The 23,581-nt window shown below is 40.0% G+C and overlaps 1 protein-coding gene across 4 annotated transcripts in view; it reads right to left on the bottom strand.

Moving 5' to 3' along the window:
* PHLDB2 (pleckstrin homology like domain family B member 2) overlaps nucleotides 1-23,581 on the bottom strand; it is a 234,926-nt gene that overhangs the window by 10,693 nt on the left and 200,652 nt on the right. For 2 of the 4 annotated variants that reach the window (XM_049628159.1, XM_049628160.1), the window contains 5 exons: nucleotides 22,404-22,547; nucleotides 21,594-21,782; nucleotides 19,413-19,553; nucleotides 18,122-18,221; nucleotides 10,468-10,675 (listed from right to left, as the gene is read on the bottom strand). In XM_049628159.1, coding sequence (XP_049484116.1) covers nucleotides 10,468-10,675; nucleotides 18,122-18,221; nucleotides 19,413-19,553; nucleotides 21,594-21,782; nucleotides 22,404-22,547 — 782 coding nt within the window. The remainder of the gene's footprint in view (nucleotides 1-10,467; nucleotides 10,676-18,121; nucleotides 18,222-19,412; nucleotides 19,554-21,593; nucleotides 21,783-22,403; nucleotides 22,548-23,581) is intronic. The other 2 variants (XM_049628162.1, XM_049628161.1) reach the window with 1 other exon arrangement.

The following is a 23,581-nucleotide window of genomic DNA, read 5'->3' as shown; positions in this document are numbered from 1 at the left end:
TGTTCTCAGCTGCTTTTTTGCTGTGCCTCTATACACATGGACATTTTAGAGGGCACCTGGCTGGCTCAGTTAGAAGAGTGTGTGATTCTTGATCTCGGGGTCATGGGTTCAAGCTCCACATCGGGTGTAGAGATTACTAAAAAAATACATACTTGTGACATTTTATTTCTTCTTTTTTTAATGTTTATTTTTGAGGGAGGGTGGAGGGGCAGAGAGAGGGGGACAGAGGATCCAAAGCAAGCTCCATGCCGACAACACAGAGCCTGATGTGGAGCTGGAACTCACAAACCGTGAGATCGTGACCTGAGCCCAAGTCAGAAGCTTAACGGACTGAGCCACCCAGGTGCCCCGACATTTTATTCTTACAGGACGATGCCAATTAAAAAAAGACTTTTCTTGTAGGTTCAACAGAAGGGTGGTGGGTGGCTAGTTTTGTCAATGATACCCAATACTCATCCACCATATACCAATGAGGAAACGCTATGAAAAGATTCAAGAGCTTCAAAAGAAATGCATCTTTTTTTTTTTAATCGGAGAATTTATAAGAAATGCATCCCGAGAAAGACATCATGCAAACAAGTGAAGGCAAAAACCTTAAGGAGTAAAAGCTGCAAGAACAGTTAGGGTAAGTAACTAAAAGAGAAATAGAAGAACTTGGAAATGTTTAACGCAAACCAAAAAATGTTATTTTTCTCTTACTGACGTTTTATTTGAGTGTTCTGGAAACAAGGGCATGACCTAGGTCAAAACTTATTTACTCTGATATTCCAGCCATAGAGAACCAGTGTTATTTCCTATGCATGTATCCTTGTATAGCCATTGAATATAGGTCTTCTTTTCTAGACTCTCTTGGTGACAGAGACGCTTTTGTGCCTGTATCTTCCATAGCATAGAGACTGGCACATAGTAGGGATTCATGTCAGATGCATTTATATAAAAACGAATTCATATGAAAATAAGGGGCACCTGGGTGGCTCGGTCGGTTGAGCATCCACCTTCAGCTCAGGTCATGATCTCGCGGTTCGTGGGTTCGAGCCCCGCATCGGGCTCTGCTGACAGCTCAGAGCCTGGAACCTGCTTTACATTCTGTGTCTCCCTCTCCTCTCTCCGCCCCTCTCAGCTCGCACTCTGTCTCTCTCTCTCTCTCTTTCTCAAAAATAAATAAATATTAAAAAGTTAAATTCATATGAAAATGAAAAGGATAATTTTTAGTATATCTCCCCAAATTATATTGTTGATCAACTCAAATCTAGGTTGTTTCAAGCATAGGGCTAAATTCCTTTCTAGAGATCAATGACCACAGCAACGTCATACATACAGTTTATCTTAAAGTCAGTAATAGCAGCTCTATAGCAGCTTTATTCATAATTGCCAAAATTTGGAAACGACCAAGATAACCTTCAGTAGGTAAATGAATAACTAAATGGCAGCACTTCCAGAAAATGGAATATTATTCAGCTCTAAAAAGAAATGAGCTATCAAGTCATGAAGAGACATGGAGGAAACTTAAATGCATATTTAAGCGAAAGAATCCAATCTGAAAAGGCTACACCCTGTATGACTCCAACTATATGACGTTCTGGAAAAGGCAAAACCATGGAGACGGTAAAAAGATTAGTTTAGTGGTGGCCAGCGGTTTGAAGTGGCGGGTGGGAGGGAGGGAAGGATGAAAATGCAGAGCACAGAGGATTTTTAGGGCAATGAAAGCCCTCTGTATGACACTGTAATTAATGATGCATATGTGACATTATACATTTGTTCAAATCCACAGAATGCACAACATCAAAGGTGAACCCTGTTGTAAGCTATGGACCCTGGGTGACAATGATGTGTCAACATAGGTTCATGAGAACATTTTTTTTAATGATTATTTATTTTTGATAGAGAAAGAGACACAGAGTACGAGTGGGGGAGAGGAAGAGAGAGAGGGAGGCACAGAATCCGAAGCAGGCTCCAGGCTCTGAGCTGTCAGCACAGAGTTCGATGTGGGGTTTGAACCCACGAACTGTGAGATGTGACCTGAGTTGAAGTTGGATGCCTCACCAAAACCACCCAGGCGCCCCTCAACATAGGTTCATTAACTGTAATAAATGTACCACTCTGATGGGGAATGTTGATAATGCGGGAGGCCATGTACGTGCAGGGACAGGGATCTCTGTATCTTCCGCTCAGTTTTGCTGTGAACCAAAAACTGCTCTAAAAAATTATCTTTTAGAAAAAAAAAAATCAGTACTTCCGGCCCTATTACAAAATGCATTCATCCAGGAAAGGGACAGCCTTAGGAATGCTGTATCCTTAGAAGTTAACTAATCTCTGTACTTTGCAGGGTTACTTTGGGCCCATTTTTAGGCAGGAGTGTTCTCCTGACAAGGACAAAAACATGGCAATTTCTCCTCATTATTTCCATGAACTGTTGGGAGAGGTACAAAAGGGTAAATTCTATTCTCTTCAACCAGCAAGGATTAAAGAAAAAAATTTTTTTTAAATGTTTATTTATTTTTGAGAGACAGAGAGAGACAGAGCACAGCTGAGGGCGGGGGGGGGGGGGGGGGGGGGGGGAAGGAGACACAGAATCTGAAGCAGGCTCCAGGCTCTGAGCTGGCAGCACAGAGCCTGATGCGGGGCTTGAACTCATGGACTGTGAGATCATGACCTGAGCTGAAGTTGGGACGCTTAACCGACTGAGCCACCCAGGCGCCCCAAAAAATCTTTAAATTTTTGTGCAAGAATTTGTATTCCTCCTTATTAAGAATAGTCAACCTCACAGACGTTAAAGGGGCACACTTTGTCAGCTCAACTGAGAAAGCCCCGGACAAACATCAGGCCCTAGAACAGCACAAAATCATGTTTATATTCTATCGTGTTCTCTGTGACATCAGATATATATGTCTTATGTCTCCAGTTTATTTGGAAATAAATAATTTGTTCACTACGTCTCAGGTCTCAAAAACTCATCAATTAAACAAAACTAAAAAAGCCCTCACCAAGAGTCTAACCTCCATCTACCCTATAGTTCTTTCTACAACATACTCACTTTTCGTCCAGCTTGTGCCTGAACATTGTTAGATACAGAAAACTTATTGTATCCATTTCTTCATCGACCGGACAACATTCTTAGAATGTTGATACTTAAGTTGAATCAAAATCTGTCTTTCTACAGCTTCCAATTACTGGCCTAAGTATGACCTTGAGCTACATGAAACCTATCCACATGAATTGGTTGGAAATAACTCGGTTAGAAACAAATATTTTCAGCCCATGGTTTTTCATGTATCTGTAATTTGGGCATATCCTGGGGGCAAGTTTTAAAACAGTTACCTGTCTTTAAATATTTCTGTTCATTCTTATTTTAGAATTTTTTCAGGCATATATATAAATATATATATATATTTAAATATATATATGAATAATATATATATAATATATATAAATAATTATATAATAAATAAATAATATATATAAATATTATATATATAAATAATATATATATTATATATATAAAAATATATATAAATATTTATAATTATTTTCTGCCAATTATATTTAAATCTGCCTATTTGGCAATATTCCATAAATGTCTTAACTTCTGCTCCAAAGAAACTCAATTTTCTGAAAACGTTTGACAGAAAGTACATGTTAACATTTACCACTTCTTGTCTTCATAACTTTTAGGCACCTACAGTCACCTATTTTTTTTTAAGCTCTCCTTTTATACTTAAAAAAAAAATTTTTTTTTTAACGTTTATTTATTTTTGAGACAGAGAGAGACAGAGCATGAACAGGGGAGGGTCAGAGAGAGGGAGACACAGAATCCAAAGCAGGCTCCAGGCTCTGAGCTGTCAGCACAGAGCCCGACGCGGGGCTTGAACTCACGGACCGCGAGATCATGACCTGAGCTGAAGTCGGCGGCTTAACCGACTGAGCCACCCAGGCGCCCCTCTCCTTTTATACTTTTAAAGCTACTTTGGTTATTTTGTTTAAAAAATAATTTGTATCCATGAGTACCTACTTGTTCTCTGTGGTTCTACTTCAACTATTCTTGAGTTTAGTATTTCCTTGACGTGTAAACCATTTTTATTCAGCAAAACTTCTCTGCTGTGTCCTACCATGTCATCACCAGTTTTGCTTTTATGTCCCATGGGGATTGCACCTAGAGTGACAAGCAAAGGCCACTGCAACAGGAATGTAGGGAGAAGTCTAGGCTTGTCAATACCATGGCATCCATGGTATACCCAAATGTCAGCAAATGAAATGCCATCTGGTGTAGCACCTGCCGTATAGGAGGAGAGTCTGAAGTCACTGGAGATAAGCTTTATCCTGCATTACCTATAGCACAACACTCATCTTTGCTTTCGCAAGCCTCTCAAAGTTACAAGAGGAGCAATGTGTCCTGCCATTGCCTCAACTTCGGACCTTCCTTAAAAGGCAGGCATAAATTTCGATGTCAATGCTGTAAGGATGCTGGTGATATGAGTCATTGGGCCATTAATGGTATACAGATGACTAGTTTTGACTGCCTTTCCCACTTAGTAACGTTCTATTTTATCAACTGAAGACCTCTTTTTACCGACTGACTTTGGCAAAAACCATATACATAAAGAAAAAAAAAAAAAGCTTCCATCAAGGGGAAAAGCATCCGAATAGCAGATTTGGGGGTTTTGGTGCTTTTCAGAATAGTCATTCATAGGCAAAGGCAAAAACAAAAAAGGAAGAGAGAAAAGCTAAGAACGATGTCATACAAGAAATAAGTAAACAAAACCAGACCGAAACAAAACCAACGGAAGCAAAACAAAATTCTCCATAAAGACACACAAAACTTTTCCAGGACTGCTGTCAGTGCACTAACACTACCACTAAGTGAAGAACCAGATTATTTATTTTCAATGAATCTTCTCAAGTACTTTTTCAGCTTAAGCAAATTATTACTCCTTATAAGGGGTCTAATTTTTCTCTAGTCAGTAGCTCCTTGAATATTACAAGAACACAAACCCTCTAACCCCTCCTGACCATCGTTCACATGGTTTGACATATCCAGTCCCTTTGACACATGGCTGCCCTCCCCTGCGATCACTTTGGTTGTCTGGATCTCTTCTGAAAGAACTCCCGAGAATAAAATGCATACACTGAGTGTTGACATACTGGGGAAGAAAGCAGAATACCAACCTTTGCCTAAACTGAAGAAATTAGAAGCATGTGGAATTTGGATGAAAGCATCCCTTAAAGCCAAGTTCAGCCATGGATTGCCCTCAACCCCATACTCAGTCTTGCTCCCCACCACCCATGCACACTGCTGGTATTTAAGCCATAATGAGGGATCAAGTTCCTCAACATTTTCTCCAAGTATGAGCACAAGGTCAGGGCTTAGGAAATTAGTAATAGCAATTGTGATAATAACATATCATTGCAGGCGGTATGCAGGGATCTGCATGGTATAAGCCAAGTCAGTAATTTTAGCAGAGTAGAGGTTTTATGCAGAATTGACTCTCAGCTGCTGTTTTCTATGACCCAAGACCTGTTTTCTTAGCTTTTTGTTTGTTTATGGTGTAAGTAATGATGCTGAAAAAGCAAAAACATTATGTGACTCAAGTAACTCTCTGGCAGACACAAAAATGATGTCTCAACAAAAAGGGAAAGGCCAGTGTACCCACAACTCTGAGTAGTTCTATAATTCTACAAATGGCTTTTTGTGACATAATAAACCACAAGACCAGGTTTATGTCACTAGAATTTCAGCATGGAATTACCTCTTTAATATACATATCATTTTAGGGGATTTTCATACATAACTTAAAAACAATCACACAAAGGGAAAATGTTTTAGTCTTTTCTTTCTCTATCTAACCTCAAAAAGTTCTCATTAAGGATGTGGTGTCGTAATATACATTCCAAACATTAGTTTCTTATTACCCATTTGCCTGATGTTTATCATATTATTTTCCATTATAATAGTGGATACAAGCTTATCTTAGGGTAGCATGAACTTTTTAAAGTAGATGGTGGTACAGAAGAAAAATGTTTGTTTCTCTCTTTCTTTTTTACACTAGACCTTTTACAAGTATCTTCCACTTGGGCTTCATTTTTTTTTTTTTTTGACGTTCAAAGGATCAGACAGTCATACGGAATAAATACTATTAGTAATTTCTGACCATGGTGATTGGTTATCTGTGATTGGTATTACCACTGAGTCAGGTCTACGTGAAGTAAGAATGGAAGATAATCATGGCCACGAATAACCCCCTGCCAGGAATGCTCTACGGTGATGCTGTCCTCCTCATTTGGCATAGTTAGGGGAACCATGCTCATTCTCTACCTTTGGAAGCCATTTTAGTAAAAAGCAACTGGGTGAGCAAATAAAAATAAATTAAATTTTTGCCTGTCACTGTGTTAAGTGTCCAGAACTGAATGTGTAATGCTTGGTACTTAGAATCGAAGTGGTTCCTTTTTGGGTAATTTCCTGTACCCACTGATGCACCACTGTTGTTTACCATACACAATGGAATATGATGTGGCAATGAGAAAGAATGAAATCTGGCCTTTTGTAGCAACGTGGATGGAACTGGAGAGTGTTATGCTAAGTGAAATAAGTTATACAGAGAAAGACAGATACCATATGTTTTCACTCTTATGTGGATCCTGAGAAACTTAACAGAAGACCATGGGCGAGGGGAAGGGAAAAAAAAAGTTAGAGAGGGAGGGAGCCAAAACATAAGAGACTCTCAAAAACTGAGAATAAACTGAGGGTTGATGGTGAGTGGGAGGGGGGGAGGGTGGGTGATGGGCATTGAGGAGGGTACCTGTTGGGATGAGCACTGGGTGTTGTATGGGAACCAATTTGACAATACATTTCATATTTAAAAAAATAATAAAAAAATAAATATGAGACATGAGGAGTGGTAATTTGAAGGGATGGATATTCACTTCAATTTTGGGAGGGGAGGATGAGGTGGGGAGTAGAAAACGCCAAGACAGGAAACCGCATAGAGTGTATTTCTTTACGAAAGACGGCTTACGAATAGAAAAATAAAAGATCAAACTATCAAGAGTTCACGAAGGAAATATTGACATGAAATCTTCACAATTATTTGTGAAGAGGGGAGGACAGTCTGATGTTTTCAAAATAACGACTAAGTACAAAGTGCCACAGAATGGGAGTCACTCTGACACTGGGAGCCTGCATCCTACATTCTGTGTTCTTGCTTTTTTAAAAAAAAAAAATTTTTTTTAATGTTTATTTATTTTTGAGAAAGAGAGACACAGTGTGAGCTGGGGAGGGGTGGAGAGAGAAGGGGACACAGAATCTGAAGCAGGCTCCAGGCTCTGAGCTGTCAGCACAGAGCCTGACACAAGGCTTGAACTCACAAACCACGAGATCATGATCTGAGCCGAAGTTGGACGCTTAAGCGACTGAGCCACCCAGGCGACCCATCTGTGTTCTTGCTTTTAATGCCCACTTTTATTCCTCTTGCCCTTATGGCATGATGGTTGGTGAGCTGCCGACTTTTGTTTGTGTCTTGTTATTCAAAAGCACCACATCTGACTGGTCAGTTGACTGTCATTTACGAATAATTACTCAAAATTCAAGGCTTTTTGTTCTGAAAACATCAGCTCCCAGCACCTATCGGCATGGCCCAGACAAGCCCTTCCCCATACTCAATGTCTGCCCCCCAAGCAGTCATACTGAACTTTTTAAAAAGTGAGATATTGCATCTTTTAATATTGAATAATGTAAAACACTCAGCCCTCTAACCTGACATCATAATGGCAGCAAAAAAGAAAAAAATCCTATTTTTTATCATTACATAATCTCCTCCTTCAATTGAGGTCATTTCCATGTGACAAGCAGAAATATGATTCTCATCGTTGCGTTAGTGTTTTCCCCCAGAGACTCCTTTCTTTCTCTGGCAGGATATATCCAGTAATATTAATACTCTACCCATTAATGCCAAAATTAAAATTCACTGTTCTTTACCGCAGAATGTAGCATCTGTCCTTTTCTCGTTTTCCCCCCACCCCTAAAATTTCCTGCTATAATGGCTACCTATAGTTAGGTCTCTCATATTCTTTTTTTTTTTTTTTTAATTTTTTTAATGTTTATTTATTTTTGAGAGAGAGAAAGAGACAGAGTGTGAGTGGGTGAGGGGCAGAGAAAGAGGGAGACACAGAATCCAAAGCCAGGCTCCAAGATCCAAGCTGTCAGCACAGAGCCCGACATGAGGCTCGAACCCACGAACCGTGCGATCATGACCTGAGCGAAGTTGGATGCTTAACCAACTGAGCCACCTAGGCGCCCCAATAAAGGGTCTCTCATATTCTTTTCATTTATGAAATACAAAAAAACCTAAAGCTGAGTAGACCTTGCTGATATTACTTTCCCTCTGTCTCTGTCATTTTTTTTTTTTTTAAATTTTAGGTAGAGGGAGAGCAGATTATTTGAACCTTTGCAATGAAATAAATTTTATTTACATGATGGTAATTTTCCATTAAAATGTGGGTTTTTTTTTAACGTTTATTATTTTCTTTGAGAGAGACAGAGCATGAGCAGAGGAGGCGCAGAGGGAGAGGGAGACACAGAATCCGAAGCAGGCTCCAGGCTCTGAGCTATCGGCATAAAGCCCGACGTGGGGCTAGAACTCATGAACCGTGAGATCATGACCTAAACTGAAGTTGGATGCTTAACTGACTGAGCCACCCAGGCGCCCCTCCATTAAGATGTTTTAAAATTCACCATCCTCTTGTATTCAAGAAACAACCCCTCCATTTTGCACACCAGAAGCAAATCAGCACCAAGAGCATTGTGTGATCTGTTTCAAGTAGGACAATCAATTGTCTGGTCAAAGCCATAGAGCACAAGCGGAAGGAAGTTCCTGCTCCCACCTGTGGCTTCATTCCAATATATGGAAGTCTGTTGATGGCAATTAATTTTCCAGCCAGACATTTACATTTAGGACACACAAGTGCTCAGTTAACATTTACTGAATATTGGCTTGTTTCTTAGGTTGAAATCATAATGGTTCTCAGCCAATTAAAATAGATCAAACACAGAAAAATACCAAAATTGAAAATCTGTCCATCTCACTATATCCTGAGGTATTTACTCAGCCAACACTTACTGAATACCTGCTATCTGCTAAGATCTCTGCTGGGTGGAGAAACCGAAAGGTAATTAGACATCCTCCTTGCCATTGAGGAATTCACCAATTAATTACCAAAGGAAAAATTTCATACCACAATGTGATCAGGGATATAATAGAAAAAAGCATCAAGCGCAATAGAAACATAGAAGAAAAAGGCCCTAAAGGAAGAAATCTTCATGAGTTTCCAACTTAGGCTTAAGCCTGAAGGATGAGGAAAATTCCTCAGGCTCAGATAGGAGAGGGGGTTGGAGATGATAAAGATGTTTTGCAATGACAGACACTACCGGTGCTCAGTAAGTATATATAGGTTGAGTGAATACAAAAAAGGAAGGATTAATTTGACCGTAGTCAGTGTTGTGCTGGTAAACCCGTTCTCTGGAGGGAAATAAAACCCTGATACATGGCAAATATCAATTTATGTGGAGTACATGCTCCCCCCATGGGCAATTTCAGACTACCAACATGACATCACTGATCACTCGGAGGGGAAAAGACGCACACGTGGCACTTGCCAGCTAGTATGAGCGAAGTCCAGCCCACTGTTGACTCTAGAGCACTCTATAAGTATTTGTGGAATGAAGGAGCCTGTAAATGGATGAATGAACAAACTATTTGATTCCAGGCCCAGGACTAATATGGTCAAAGGCTCAGAGATTTGAGTATTAAGAAGCTCTGTGAGGTGTATCAGGAGGAGAGGGTGAATGGGAAGTTGAGTTGGATGTAGAATGCAGGTTCAAGGGTATGACTTTTCTCAAAAGGTAGTAGGGCATCATCACAGCTCTTGAAGGGGCAGAGTACCATGACCAGATCTATATTTTAGATGTGCCGTTAGCCATAATTCCTTAAGACCATACTTTGCCTCAAAGTATGAACACAAATGTGAATAGTTAAACCCTTACAAAAATTCTAATACGTGGAAGAGCTAAAGCCTTCCTTTTAATGAAACATAAGTGTAAGCAATCCTTCAACAGTCTTACTATACTGTTGGAAATTATTTCTTTATTCAATCAAAAGGAGTCCTAATGAAGGTCGGAGTCAACCAACAGAGGCAAATCAATGTTGAAGCACGGAATACATGTGAACTCAAATGTAAAGACATAAAGCAAAGGAGAAAAATGGCTTATATGGTGTCTGACTGGCTAAGTCACACAGGATACAAGGAAACTACTTTCAAAGGCTGCCATGACACTCAGCCCTCCTCCTCACCGTGGACTCTGTATGTCTCAGAAATGTGGGCTGGTGCATATACATTACCCCCAAGCGAATGGCTTTATTTTTTGAGACCAGCAGGTCCTTTTATAAACTGGAAACCTTAGCCGTGAATATATCTTACCTAGAGATATTGTCAGGTGAGCAGGCAGAGATGCTGGTCTCCATGCTATCAGAGCTGTCTAGGCTCAAAGTATCAAAGGCCTGGTCCTTATAGCTGTGATCGGGATAGTGGAAACTGTTCAAGTAGACATTTGATTCAGATGCCGTGCGGTTGTAAAATTCAGAAGATTTCTGCCTTTGTCCTTCACTCATCTGTTGGTGATTATATCCTGAGGGAAGAGCCATAAATATGTTAGTATGCCTCATTTTTCAGCCTTAGATCTTCTGAGAGTCAAACCAGCAGCCCAAAACATCTGCCTGTGAAACTTGGGCCTTGGTCTAATTTGTTTCGAAGCCAAGAAGATCAAAGACACAGCATCATGCTCAGTGCAAGCAAGAGTTTCAGAGAAGTGGTCTTGGAAGCGATCTTTTTGGTCAGGGGATCACCTCACATTTCCCTTTGCCATTCCCACATCTCAGCGCAACTGAGAAGAATACATCAGCACACACAAAAACAAAAAAGGGAAAAACAAAAAAAATGGAAACACAGTCAAAGGCCCTGTATCTTCTAAAAATAGCTGGGCTCAAGTAAAGCAAGAGAACTCCCGGTGGCAAGCAACAGCAGGGTCTTAGGGCAGTCACTTGCTCAGCAGTATTCCAGTCTGAGGACTCGATAAGGTCATAAAACAGCAGGTGGATCATCTAGGCGCAGGATGTAAGAGTCTTGGGTCTCACTCAGATTGCCACAAACACTTTTAATCTGGTAAAAATCCAAACCGTGTACGTTTCTCATTCTTCGTTTTTCAATTTCTCTGGTCTGCCAATTGTTTAAAAACTTTGCAGTGAACGGCCCTCCTAAATGGTTGTGCTTTTCCTAATTACCGTAGGGAGAAATCTCTTCTTCTTCCACCGGAAATGTCAGCCCAAGCTAGTTGGTGGTACCAACCATACAAAACCGTCGCACTTAGATCAATAGCAGCAACAGTGCCATCAGTAAGAGGCTTCATCTTTACCCTGGTACTTGGTCAGCTGGTGTCTTAGGTATTGGCTTTACTTTGACTTATTGCTATGGCTTGCTCTCTGGTGGGAGCTTTTGGGCAATGCAAACTGAATTATTTTTCCTTTCAATTCTCTCTTTACCATATATATGTAGGAACCAGGGATCACAATGATCAGCCAATCCCTCGATTTATGAAAAAGACATTTCTCTAGCCAGCAGTGGTTTGCGATCTCTTTCTCCCTCATCAAATTTACTACCCGACCTATTGAGCGTTTACAACTCGACCATTTGAATTTCATCTCTTTCCTTGCACTCTACCAACCTTCAGTGAGGCTCTCAATTGGTAATGAAATAGTCAAAAAAGCAGCCAGAGGGTGAAAGAAGGGCAGTGATTCCAAACAGCTTCCTCAGCTATCAGTTGAACATTTCCATTGAAAAGCAGAGCCACAACCAGGAGGGCTTTAGTAAAGCATCATCCACCAAAAGTTTCTGTTAAAGTGATTTTAGTTCCACAGACAGTTTGCATGCCAAACAGTTTGGAGTGGTTTTAGATATCTAAGTGAAAATATGTTAGTTCAGATTATGGCATTTCTGGGAAAATGTTTCCTTAATATAAGCTGTAATTATAAATTACAAATACATATGTAAAAGCGACAGATCATTTGGCCAAGGGAAGATGCAACACAAAAAAAGCACACCATGAGACTTTAGATAGAATATCATTATTCGTAATGATTAATGCAGAAAGCATGAAATGAAGCCAGTACATTTATAAGCGTGGAGTTTGTGCCTTTAAAAAAAATTTATTACTCAAATATTTACCTTTGATACTTGAACTTTTGGAATTACTAATTGCTCCTTTTAAATTGTTTCCAGTTATTCATTATGAAAAGGAGGGGGACAAAAAAAAAACACCAGAAATTATTTGAAAAAGTCACACACGTATCTTTCCTTATGCTTTCAAAAAAGGCCTGTTGGCAAAGAAAACTTCTGCACTGGCACTGAGTATGTGGAAGCCATTTCCCTGTTAGTATGAAAAACAAATCCCTAAAAGACAGCCATGTAACTTAAAACATATGAGACTTATCTCTTTGGCAATGACATGTGCCACAACTTCCTCTTCCCCTTCGGTTTTTCATAATGAGGAAAGGCCAATCCCTATAATGCAACTAACACCTTCTTGGAAAAGCAGAGAAGATGGCGAGTATATTTCTTCTTAAAGCCCCTGTGTGTCCTGATCCTCAGATCCCCCATGATTTTTTTCCCCCAAAAGTATCACAAAATAAGAACATGAATTTACAACCTTCAGGTGAGATAGACAGTACACTAAAACGATTCAAATTGCTCAGATATGGGCACAAGGGACAGCTGTGTCACAATGTGTACTGTGCTAAGGATTGTGAACATCATAAATACCCCAGATCACCTCAATACCTGTGGAGGTTCGGCTCTGTGTCTGTGAGAACTTTCCGCCATTCTGGTGGTAGGGTGAGTACCTTAGATTTTCTCTGCAATTTTAGTGAAAGAGCCTTCTGCTAATGAGCATAGGTTTCCCAGGGCAGGCGTTTTGTTTCCTGTGGATCCAGCGTGAGTGGAAATGTTTTACCTCATGCAGAGGCCCGTTTCTCCCAACCGGCAACACTTTACTAATTGCAGTGGGTTAGTCACCTGGATTCAACTGCTCCCTCCTGAACAATTTCAAAAAATTAAGTTACCTCTGCAATCACATATAAGGGCATGGACCTCGTCCCTGTGATCCTGGGATTATACCAGTGTGATTCCAAACAGCTGGTGTTGGGATTCGGGCTCTGGCCTGTCCGTTTAAAGGTACAGGTATTTCTGATAGAGGAAACACTTGAGGAGAGCAGCAGACCAGAGGAAACCCTGGTAGAATGTCCAAGAAGAACTGTTCCTGCCATTAGGTAGCCCCAGGACAGGTGCAAGCTTTAACAGGGAGGGGGACACATGTGTCCTGATCACCACAGGATCCTCATTCATTTAGTATAGGGATGTCATGAACTAAAGAGCCACTGAATCAATTCATTTTCTCATCTGTGAATTCCAGCTTTATAGTGGCTAAATAAGGAAGTGGAATGCATCCACTGTCTGGGATGGGGTAGAGTAAGTGCATTGGGAAAAATGAGACTTTCCCAATATTTGAGACTACTCATTTTTTGTTTTGTTTTTAAATTATGTAGCAAGAGTAACATTCAGCAGTGGGACAGCAACTGAAAAGCAAAAAGGGCCTTGTAAATGCTCTAAATTCTTTCTATCTAGACAGAAATAGCCATTTGAGGGAATGTTTATAAGGTTTATAAAGTAAGACCTGATGATATCTGAGGCTCATCGCTAAGCATAGCACATGCAAAGAACCCAAACCAACTCAACTGTCTTCACTGTTTCAGAGAGTCAGTAGAATAGATGTGCAAAGCCCATTTATTACTATTATTAATTATTATTTTTTTTTAATTTTTACTTATTATTACTTTTTTACTTTATTATTATTTTTTATTATTGCCTATCCATGAATTCTGGCCAGTTAGACCTGGAAAGTCCTTTGTGAGTTAACCATTGTGAGACATATAGTCTTGCCAATATCTTCCCAATGTGTGTTGTATATTTTCAATGGTTATCTGGGCTTAGTATAGAAAATGAGATGACTTAAAACTATAACCTGGGTTTAAGAGGATAAAATTAATCAGTATTTCTGACAAGTTAGCCTATCATAGCTCACCTGCTGAGAAATTCATTCTTCCTAACCATAGTCCACAGCCGGGAGATGAAGGTACAGGACGAGTCAGGGATGAAGGAGAATGATGGAGAAAGAGAGAGAGAGACAAGATCAAAAAAGGATGACAGGGGACAGGAAAAATATACAACACTTCCAACATGCAGTCATTGACAGTGTTAATAACAACACCAGATCAACAAGGCAAGATGTTTTCACATTTCTAGGTTAAATCTGAGTGTACAGAGAAGGACTTGAGAAGTCAAAAAATAACAAGCTCACGAGACATACATACAGTTAGTGAAAAAAAAAAAATGGAAACTAACAGCTTTCACACATACTTGCTGACCAGAAAACAGGGAGAATAAAAACAAGATCATAACGATAAGACAATTCTTTTTCTCAAGCAGACAGCAACGAATAGTTTTTAAGAGCTAGGGTTTACAAAATTGCCATTCAGTTATTGGAAGCACCGTCCATCACACTTTATAAGCATTCCGTCCTCCGACATCCTGCACCTCTACCAGTAGCCACAGTAATGAGCCTCATATTTATTCAAACCAGTCATTTAAACTGGTCTTCACTCACCATGAGGTCTTACTTCTAAAATAGACTTAAACAGAGTCAGTAAGCAGGAGCATCCTGAATCCTTCCCTCCTCCCATGTATGTATAAATAAGACTCCTCCCAGTCTTATTTATGCCTGGCCTTTGGAAAGGAGGAACATCATGTTTTACACTTAGCCTATACACATGTCAGTGCCTATTCTTATCTCTATCTCGATTCCGAGCCTCACAATACAATGCTTGTGTGTGACCAGCAGCTGCACTCATGCTGCATTTCTAGCAAATGTGCAACAATTTTCCCCCACTGTGTGAAAGGAATGATCATTAGACTAAAAATCCACTATTTTACAGTTTCAAGTGTGATCATTTCTTAAAGATGACTGACTCCACAATGACCTTTCACTAATTTGCTGGCAACAAAAACACCACACAAGGAGGTTGTCCTACCTTTCTTGGACTTCCCTGCATTTAACAGAAGACAAAAGGACAAAGATTTCATTCATTCTAAAGCTTACAAAGGACCAGTTCACAAGTTGTATAAAAGCCAATAACCATTACAACTTTAAGAGTTGAGTTCCTGGGCTCTTTGCTCTAAACTCGGCTCTCAAAGATCTTTGTTTGCATGGCTCAGGTTGTCAGTTTTATGAAAACAGTGCTGATCGAAGGAAGGCTTATACTTACACCATTGTCCTTGATGTATCCATTATGAATAAGCAGCAAAAAAACACAGTTCATTTAATTTAATTATGTAAGCCCCCCCCATGATAAAATCTATTAAATTTGAGTAATGAAAACGTGTTAGGTGCAATTTGTTCAAGACCATGGAATTTTACTTGTTTGCTATTTTAGTGAAGGCAACAAGGTACCAGTAAAGCAATTCTAAATGAAATAATGATTCATCCCTCCTGGTCTGTGTGGGCCACCTGGATGGGCTTCGTGGAAAATCCTGTCAATTTTATGCTCCAGTGTGGCTCTAAGAACTGCAGTCCCTGTCCCCTCCTCCTCTGGCTTCATAAGACACATCACGTCCGCTTTGATCAACACATACAAGATGGTTCTCTACTTCCTCAGAGGCTCTCTCAACAGCACCACATGAAACTCTTCAAGAAGAACCCCACTTTAGAGCTGCAGCAGGAAAGAATGAAGCTGCCGTCTTCCCAGATGCTCCAAAGTGAAGGGCATTGATGAAGAACCAGAGCAGAAAGATAGGTCAAAGTCAATGGATTTTGCAGAGTACGTCCTTAATGTGACCTCAGGGAATTGGGTCAGTTTTCCTCTAGGAACCTAGCATGGGGATTTCCATCATTTGATGGGCAAAGTGAGATCAGAAAACGAAAGATCAAACATCCTTTGGTTTCACCACATTCTCTTAAGAATCCTCTTACATAATAATGTTAATAGCTCTTGAATTTACAAATCTCTCCATTTAGTATAAAGGTCTAGTTTTTCTTATTCTTTAAGAAAAAGACTTTTCACATAAAATAGGGCATTGTGGCCAATCCAAGCTTTGATGTCTTCAGCCAGTGGGAAAAATACGTTTAAAAAGTCTATAAATACCACAGGAAAATGCTTTCACAGAAAATAGACTTGACCCACAAGTGAACAATGAGGAATGACAGCCAGAATATCAAGACTCATTTATGTTTATTATTTATAAATCATAAGAGATATTTTAGCTTATTAAGAAATTATAGTAAAGAAAATAAGAGAAGCTTAATCAATTGCATTCGACTCACATGGTAACATTGTAAACTTTCATGAGTTATAAACCTCTCTTATGAATACTACAGACTCTATTAACTCTTAAATCACTTCTAGTAATGATTCAAAAACCTCATCCAAGTGATATACTATATATATTACACACATACACACATTTTATGTATACTGAAATTCATATATATATATACATTTCTTTTTTTAATGCTTATTTATTTTGACAGAGAGTGGGTGCAGGGGAGGGGCAGAGGGAAGGGGAGAGAGAATCCCAAATAGGCTCCACACTTTCAGCGCAGAGCCCAACATGGGGCTTGACCTCATGAACTGTGAAATCATGGCCTGAGCTAAAATCAAGAGTAAGACGTTTAACTGACTGAGCCACCCAGGCACCCCGATTTATATATATTTCTTTTCTTTTATATTCTTTTTTTTTTTTTCTTTGGCAGGAAACCAGTGATTATCCCCTGGTACCACTGGCAGAAGGGCTGAACAGTCAGAACTGAATCCTGGCCTGCTTGGAGGGAAGCGTTCCAATCTCACAAGTGCATGAATGCCCACCACTCTGTCAGCATCCCCTTTATATCCTGGGCATTCCTCCATCACTGCATTTACCATATTTTATTTACATCCTCTGTTATGTGTCTTTCTTCCTCACTGGACTACAAGCATGTCAGGGCTGACTGTGTCATTCATTTGTGTTCTTGGTCTCTGGCACCATGCCTGCTCAAAAGTTAGGGTCAAGATAAGCTACTGACCTAGATGACTGTTAACGCACATCTAATCCTCTCAAGGAGAAGCTCACCTCTGGAACTGCATTACTGTAATTTTTCCTAGCCCCACAAAGACTATTTGACAACCTCATTATAAATGCAATCTATTATCACAAAGAAGTAAAAGATGCTGAGAATCAAAGTCTACCTGAAACCTAACAATCACATAGAATAAAAGCTCAAACCACATTAAAAGGCCTTAGGGACTTCTGTCCAGGGCCACTAGTGTTCTATTTACTGTGCTAGCTCAGTGACTCTTGAGCATATGTTTCAACAGCGTGGCTTAGCCACAGACCAGGTAAGTGGCTTGGTTAAGTGCCCTGGTGATCTCTCTGGATTTCAGTGGTGTCTCTTTTCTTTCTACCAAATGGGAAGGGTAGTAATGCTGTAGGGGCCTTCCTGTTTTAAGAATTCTATTGAATTTATAAAGTACAGTGGGTATATTTAAAAGGTACCAGCCACGTGTATAATAGAAAAAAGTTACTTTAGTACAACAATAAGGAGATATACATCCTTCCCCCAAGAAGATTCATTAAGAATGAAACTGAGGGGGGCACCTGGGTGGCTCAGTTGGTTAAGCATCCGACTTGAGCTCAGGTCATGATCTCATGGTTTGTTGAGTTCAAGCCCCATGGTAGGCTCTGTGCTGACAGCTCAGAGCCTGGAGCCTGCTTAGGATTCTGTGTCTTCTTCTCTCTCTGCCCCTCCCCCACTTGTGCTCTGTCTCTCTCTATCGAAAGTAAATAAATGTAAAAAAAAAATTAAAAAAAAAAAGAATGAAACTGAGGATCTGACCTCCTTTCTAATCGATCCCCAACTCTGTTCTTGCTCTCTCTCCCTGAGAAATTCTGATGCGTAACAAAAGCCATGATGTCTGATTCAAAACGTGCTTACCTCTGAGCATCCTCCGAGATTCTGAGTCTTTGGTCATGGTTGCCAGGGAGTGAGGCAGCACGCTGCCACAGCTGTTGCTCTGTCCCAGGGGCAGGTGGGCCTGTGAGAACCGGGGGGAAATACTTCAGGTGAACCGCAGGCCAAATGGTCCTTTGGGACATGGCCTCATCCCTGTTTCCACAGCTCCAATGCAAGTGCAGAGGGCAGGGAAAGTAGGAAGGAGGAACGAATGCGTCCCATTTATTCACACTCAATGGCCAAGGCCAGTCACCGACCCTTCCAAGGAGCTCCATGGCAGGCTCGACACCACAGTAATTTCTCCAGTGGCAGCAATTCCAAAAATGAAGACAGATGGGGAAACACTGTCCAAAACCACCTTAGAGAACAACTCAAAGTTCTTCATGCATAAGGAGCCGAGGGCAGATGCAGGGACAAGAATGCATGCACATCATGCACAAAGAAGAGAAGATCTACACTTGTTATAAGTGCACCCATTTCTGTCTCCCTGTGGCGACTGGAGAAACCTATCAACTACCCCAGCGGGTTTAGCACTCTTTCAAAATAGAAAATCCTTAGGGTAAAATACACTCGGAACACCAGTTCATAAAATAGATTCAAACCGAGTTACTCTGATTAAGGGTAAGGGAAGGGCCCAAAAGCCTGGCCCACTCAGAACATCCTTCTCATCTGCCTCTCCCCCTCTTTCTGCAGTGACCCTCTGGATGTGTCAGCAAAACATGAGTGAGGACTCAAGTGTGACACCTGAGTGTGGGTTCGTAGTCCAGCTTCACTGCTAACCAGCTGAGGGCACTCTGCTTCTTCATCCCTCAGTCTGTCCATAAGTACGATGCGGAAAAGGAGTACCTCTACTGAATAGTGCTGCTGGATTTTCAAATGAGGCAATCCACGTAAAGGGTTTATTCCAGGATCGGGCATATAGAAATGCCTCTCAATACATACTTGTTGCTATTATTCCTGGAATCCAGAGCGTCTATCCTCCAATTTCTAGATCTAGGAGGCAGTCATTGGAATCTGTCACCTGAGCAAATGCTACCCACCACTTGTGTGGTGGTGGAAAAAAAACCCTGGACCGGAGTCCTTAGGCCCCGGAGGGTACAATTCCAAGTGTCCCCTGAATCGGATCGAAAATGCAATACAGTTATATGTCTGCCCAACAAGCAAACTTAGTGGTTTATTATTCAGCATTTTCTTTAAGAGCCTTTGCACGTTGGTCAACGCTAGGACAAGAAGACTCACTGATGTGAAGCCCGTGGTTCACCCCACGTCCTACCTTTGGGGTGGTGCTTCTCCCCATAGTAGCACTGCTGAAATGTGGGGATATGGAAGGTGTGGTTTTCTTTCGAGGCAAAGTGTCACTCAGATAGAGGCCTTCTTTATGCTGTTTTTTCCTTTCTTCCAGACTTCTAAAATGCTTTAAATGCAAATGTAAAGCAGAATAGCAAAACTTGACTAATTGGAACAGGCCACTGAAGAAATTAAGAAGTATGCATTCACAAAGAAGTTTTGGAATTTTAACACAGAATTAAAAAAAAATTCAGCTTATACTTGTGTTCACTAACAGACTAGGGCTAACATTCGGTAAGATACATAGACACTGGAAGAATTTATTACTGGACCTAGAAACTTAAAAAAAAAATCCACCTTTCACTTTCATAGATAGTGCCTGCTGCCTTGGGGCCTCAGGACAACTTACAAATTATTATGATGGCCGCCATGTGGATGGCGGAACAGCCAGTGGACAAAGCAAGTAAGCAGTTTCTCCCCTTGTCTGTCTGGACAGTTCTGTGTGCTGGCACAGATCCCAGTGTGAGGAGAACAAGGAAAGGGAGAAGGAAGAAGATGGAGAGAAAGAGCGAGTAAACAGGGAAGTTGTTTTAAAGTCGGAATATTTTAATTACATATAAACACTCCAAATCCATATAACGTTTCCATATAAGACATCCTACTAGGTTACTCTTTTATTTTAAAAAAGGATCTTAGTCAAGAAATCCCTGTAGTAGTTCCTCACATTTAAAAATCCTCCTGTTGACTATTTCTTTATTTTTTTTAGTATATATTCCTAAGGCAAAATTTTTGCTAACTTGAAATGTATCCAAATTTTTCTTAGCCTCCCCCAAAAGGTCTTACTTAGCAGTAAAGTTAATTCCTAATTAAAGGCTCTTAGGGTTTGATCATATTTAGACTAAGCTCAAGCTTTTGAAACACATAAAAATGAATGCAATTTGAGTTACCAAATTTATGATTACTCTTCAAAGATGCCAATAATGAAAAATATCTACATTTTAACCTCATAATTATCTATTTATTCTAGTTAATATTTATTAACCTAAAACTAGTGAGGGGATATAGTCCTTTAACAAAAGGTAAAAGGCAGTAAAGGTAACTTCAAGAAAAGTAACAGCTGGGGGCGCCTGGGTGTCTCAGTCGGTTAAATGTCCAACTTCAGCTCAGGTCATGATCTCGTGGTTTGTGAGTTTGAGCCCCGCGTCGGGCTCTGTGCTAACAGCTCAGAGCCTGGAGCCCGTTTCAGACTCTGTGTCTCCCTCTCTCTCTCCCCTTCCCCCGCTTACACTTTGTCTCTCTCTCTCCCTCAAAAATAAATAAGCATTAAAAAAAGAAAAAAGAAAAGTAACAGCTGGGCATAGCAAACCACAGCTCCTCTAATTTCGGGATCTAGTGACTATGATTCCTTGGTATCTTCTCTATATGAGCCAAACTCATATAGAAATTTGATTGTAGTTGAAAGGAACCTCAAAACAGATTTTTTTGAACACCCAAGCATGAATATGCACTAATGTGCTTGAAGAAGGGTGACATTCATAATAATGAATTCCTTATTTAAAAATGTGATCAATAAAAATCTTCTATGACCCAAATGTCTTTTTTGTGGTGTGACGTTAGACAAGCTATTTACCTCAGGCAATAAGGAATTAATTCTTATTTCATAGGATTAGTAGAAGCAAGAAATGAGATATTTATTTGTAAAATGTTCAGCAAATTTTGACACATAGGCAAGGGCATGATGTCTATTATTATGACTTCAGTAATGTGTAAGAAAACTATTTTGTGTTGACCCAGCAACTTTTTATACCATGGGTTTAATGGAAAAATTATTATCCTTTTGAAAAATACCTGAGATAAGTTGCAGTATTTTGGTTGAATAGGAACTGAAGCCTGAGGATATGAAACATACCTAGCTTGAACATATCAAAAGTCAGGAGAGGGCAATCAAGTGTTGAAGTTTAGAACAATCCCCCACACCCTTAAAAAATACTAAATGGCCTTAAAAAAAATAAAAACAAAACCCAACCAAACAAAAGAAAACCCAGCAAAGGAATATGTACTTGGTCTTTTTAAGGATACCTTTGGAAAAGCTGATGGAAAGATTCCACGTAAGTAACTTTGTTGTCAAGGTCAAGCTCTCAAACTCTGAACACCAGTGTCAAGTTACCTGTTGCTCCTGCTGCTGTGGCTGCCTTCTGTGTTTCTTAGCTGGTAGAGGAGGAGGTGTGTCATTTAAAGGGAAAGGATCAACAGATGGAGCCAGGACTTCGGGCCAAGGGGCTGATGGAGGTTGAGTGATAGGATGAGGAGAAAGGGTGGAAGGAAACATAAATCCAGAACAGACAGGTGATCTTTGCTTTATAGGAGAAAGAAAAAGTATATATGTGTCCATATGAAATGAAAGAATTAGACAAAGAAATGAAATCGATAATCTCATTATTCTGTTCTCTTGTGTTTTAATCAAGAAGTCGCAGATGACGGGGAGTATCTTTCAACTTAGTCTCTTGTTAAAATCCCACTCTGCGAGCAACCTGGATCAGTTAGAAGGTATTTTAATTTACTATTATTTGCCCCTCCCGAGATGTTTTTAGAAGGCATAATATTAAAAAAAAAACCATACTGCACAACACAACAGAAAAAAAAAATCAAACTGGAAAAGCGATTCAAACTAACAATTTTAGGAAGGCTTTTTGTTTTCTATGAAAAGGGTGTCAGGTTAGAGTGCTACGATCTAGAGTTTATGGTTTTGAACTTAATTCTCCTACTACTCCACTCTGTACCATCCATCTCATGATTTCTAGTATCATGGCCGACAGAACAGGACCCCAAATTGGTACATTTTTCAAATCCGGCATCACTCCGGCCCGCTGGTCAACCAGATGTACACTGGTCACACACACCTTCCCTTTCAGGTAACCATGGGTTAATCTTTGACATGAGGAAAGCAGTGAATGAATGAAATGTCATGCCAACACACCTCTTTATTTTGTGGCTGGCTCACCGGCACAGCTGTGGGAGGCCCAGTGGCAACAGCATCAGCATCAGCAGGGAACTGAGAGGAAGGGGATAGATTCGTGGAATTGACACATGGCTCATTAATTTCATTTACACTGATATAGCCCTAAAAGGAGGAATTCAGAAGTTAAACACAAAGAAAGCAAAAGCTGAGGCATGCGAGAGTATTAATGCTCCCAGTACAATGGAGTTAGCTTTGAGCGGCACAGCCAAATATCTGTGGTATTACCAAATGTTTCATTAAGGGAATCATCAGCCATTAAAATGGATTTACGACGCTTAATCTTGAAAACTGATACGCCAAACACTACAAATACATTTTTGGGAGGTGAAATCAGGATGATTATATTATAAACAACCCGTGCCTTCGATTTCAAAATATCCAGAGGTATCAGCCATTCATTCTGTTGACTGAATGAGGGGGTCACTATACAACATTTAAAATAATCACATACATGAAAATCTGAGATATAAAATTTACAATGCAATCACTCATACTTCAAGAGCTTTTCCCACAAATCATTATTTTTAGATTTTCCCCTTTTCTTCTGTTTCCCGATGAGTTAGAGTGTGAGTAACAGTAGGCTGAGGGCTTCTGGGTTTTGTATGAAGACATTTTATAAGTAGTCATTTATTTGTAATGGAATCTAGCTTTCAGGCATCTCACCTAAATGAGAATAAAAGGGATACTCATCCGCTCATGAGCCTTCCCTAGCAAGACAAATGTGGACACACACACACACACACACACACACACACACCCTCAGGTGGAGTTGTAGCTCGAGGCTATTTCAATTCCAGGTAGCTTCCCCAACTCTCAGCTCTACCCCAGGACAGAGAATTGCTCATTGACTTTTAAGTTCAATGATTCAGTTCCAGCTTCAGGTTAGAGAACATGTCTGTGAATCAAAACCTGCAAGAATCAAAACTCCTCCATTTATATTTGAGGAAAAGGCACTTATAAATTTTCATCCAAAATAATTGTACCGACCAATCATGATTTTCACCACACCAACAGTTGGAAAAAATAGAATAAAGAATACAGAATAGTATTTCTCTTTTAAAAGTAAAATTGAGTGAAATTTAACACTTGGGCTCTTCTATTAGCCCACCAATCCTTTAAAAAAGTGGCTCCAGGGT

This window comes from Panthera uncia, chromosome C2, assembly GCF_023721935.1.
Source record: "Panthera uncia isolate 11264 chromosome C2, Puncia_PCG_1.0, whole genome shotgun sequence".
In the NCBI taxonomy this organism is placed as follows: domain Eukaryota; kingdom Metazoa; phylum Chordata; class Mammalia; order Carnivora; family Felidae; genus Panthera; species Panthera uncia.
Note: the sequence above shows the minus strand (reverse complement) of the source record. Positions and strands in the feature narration are given on the sequence as shown.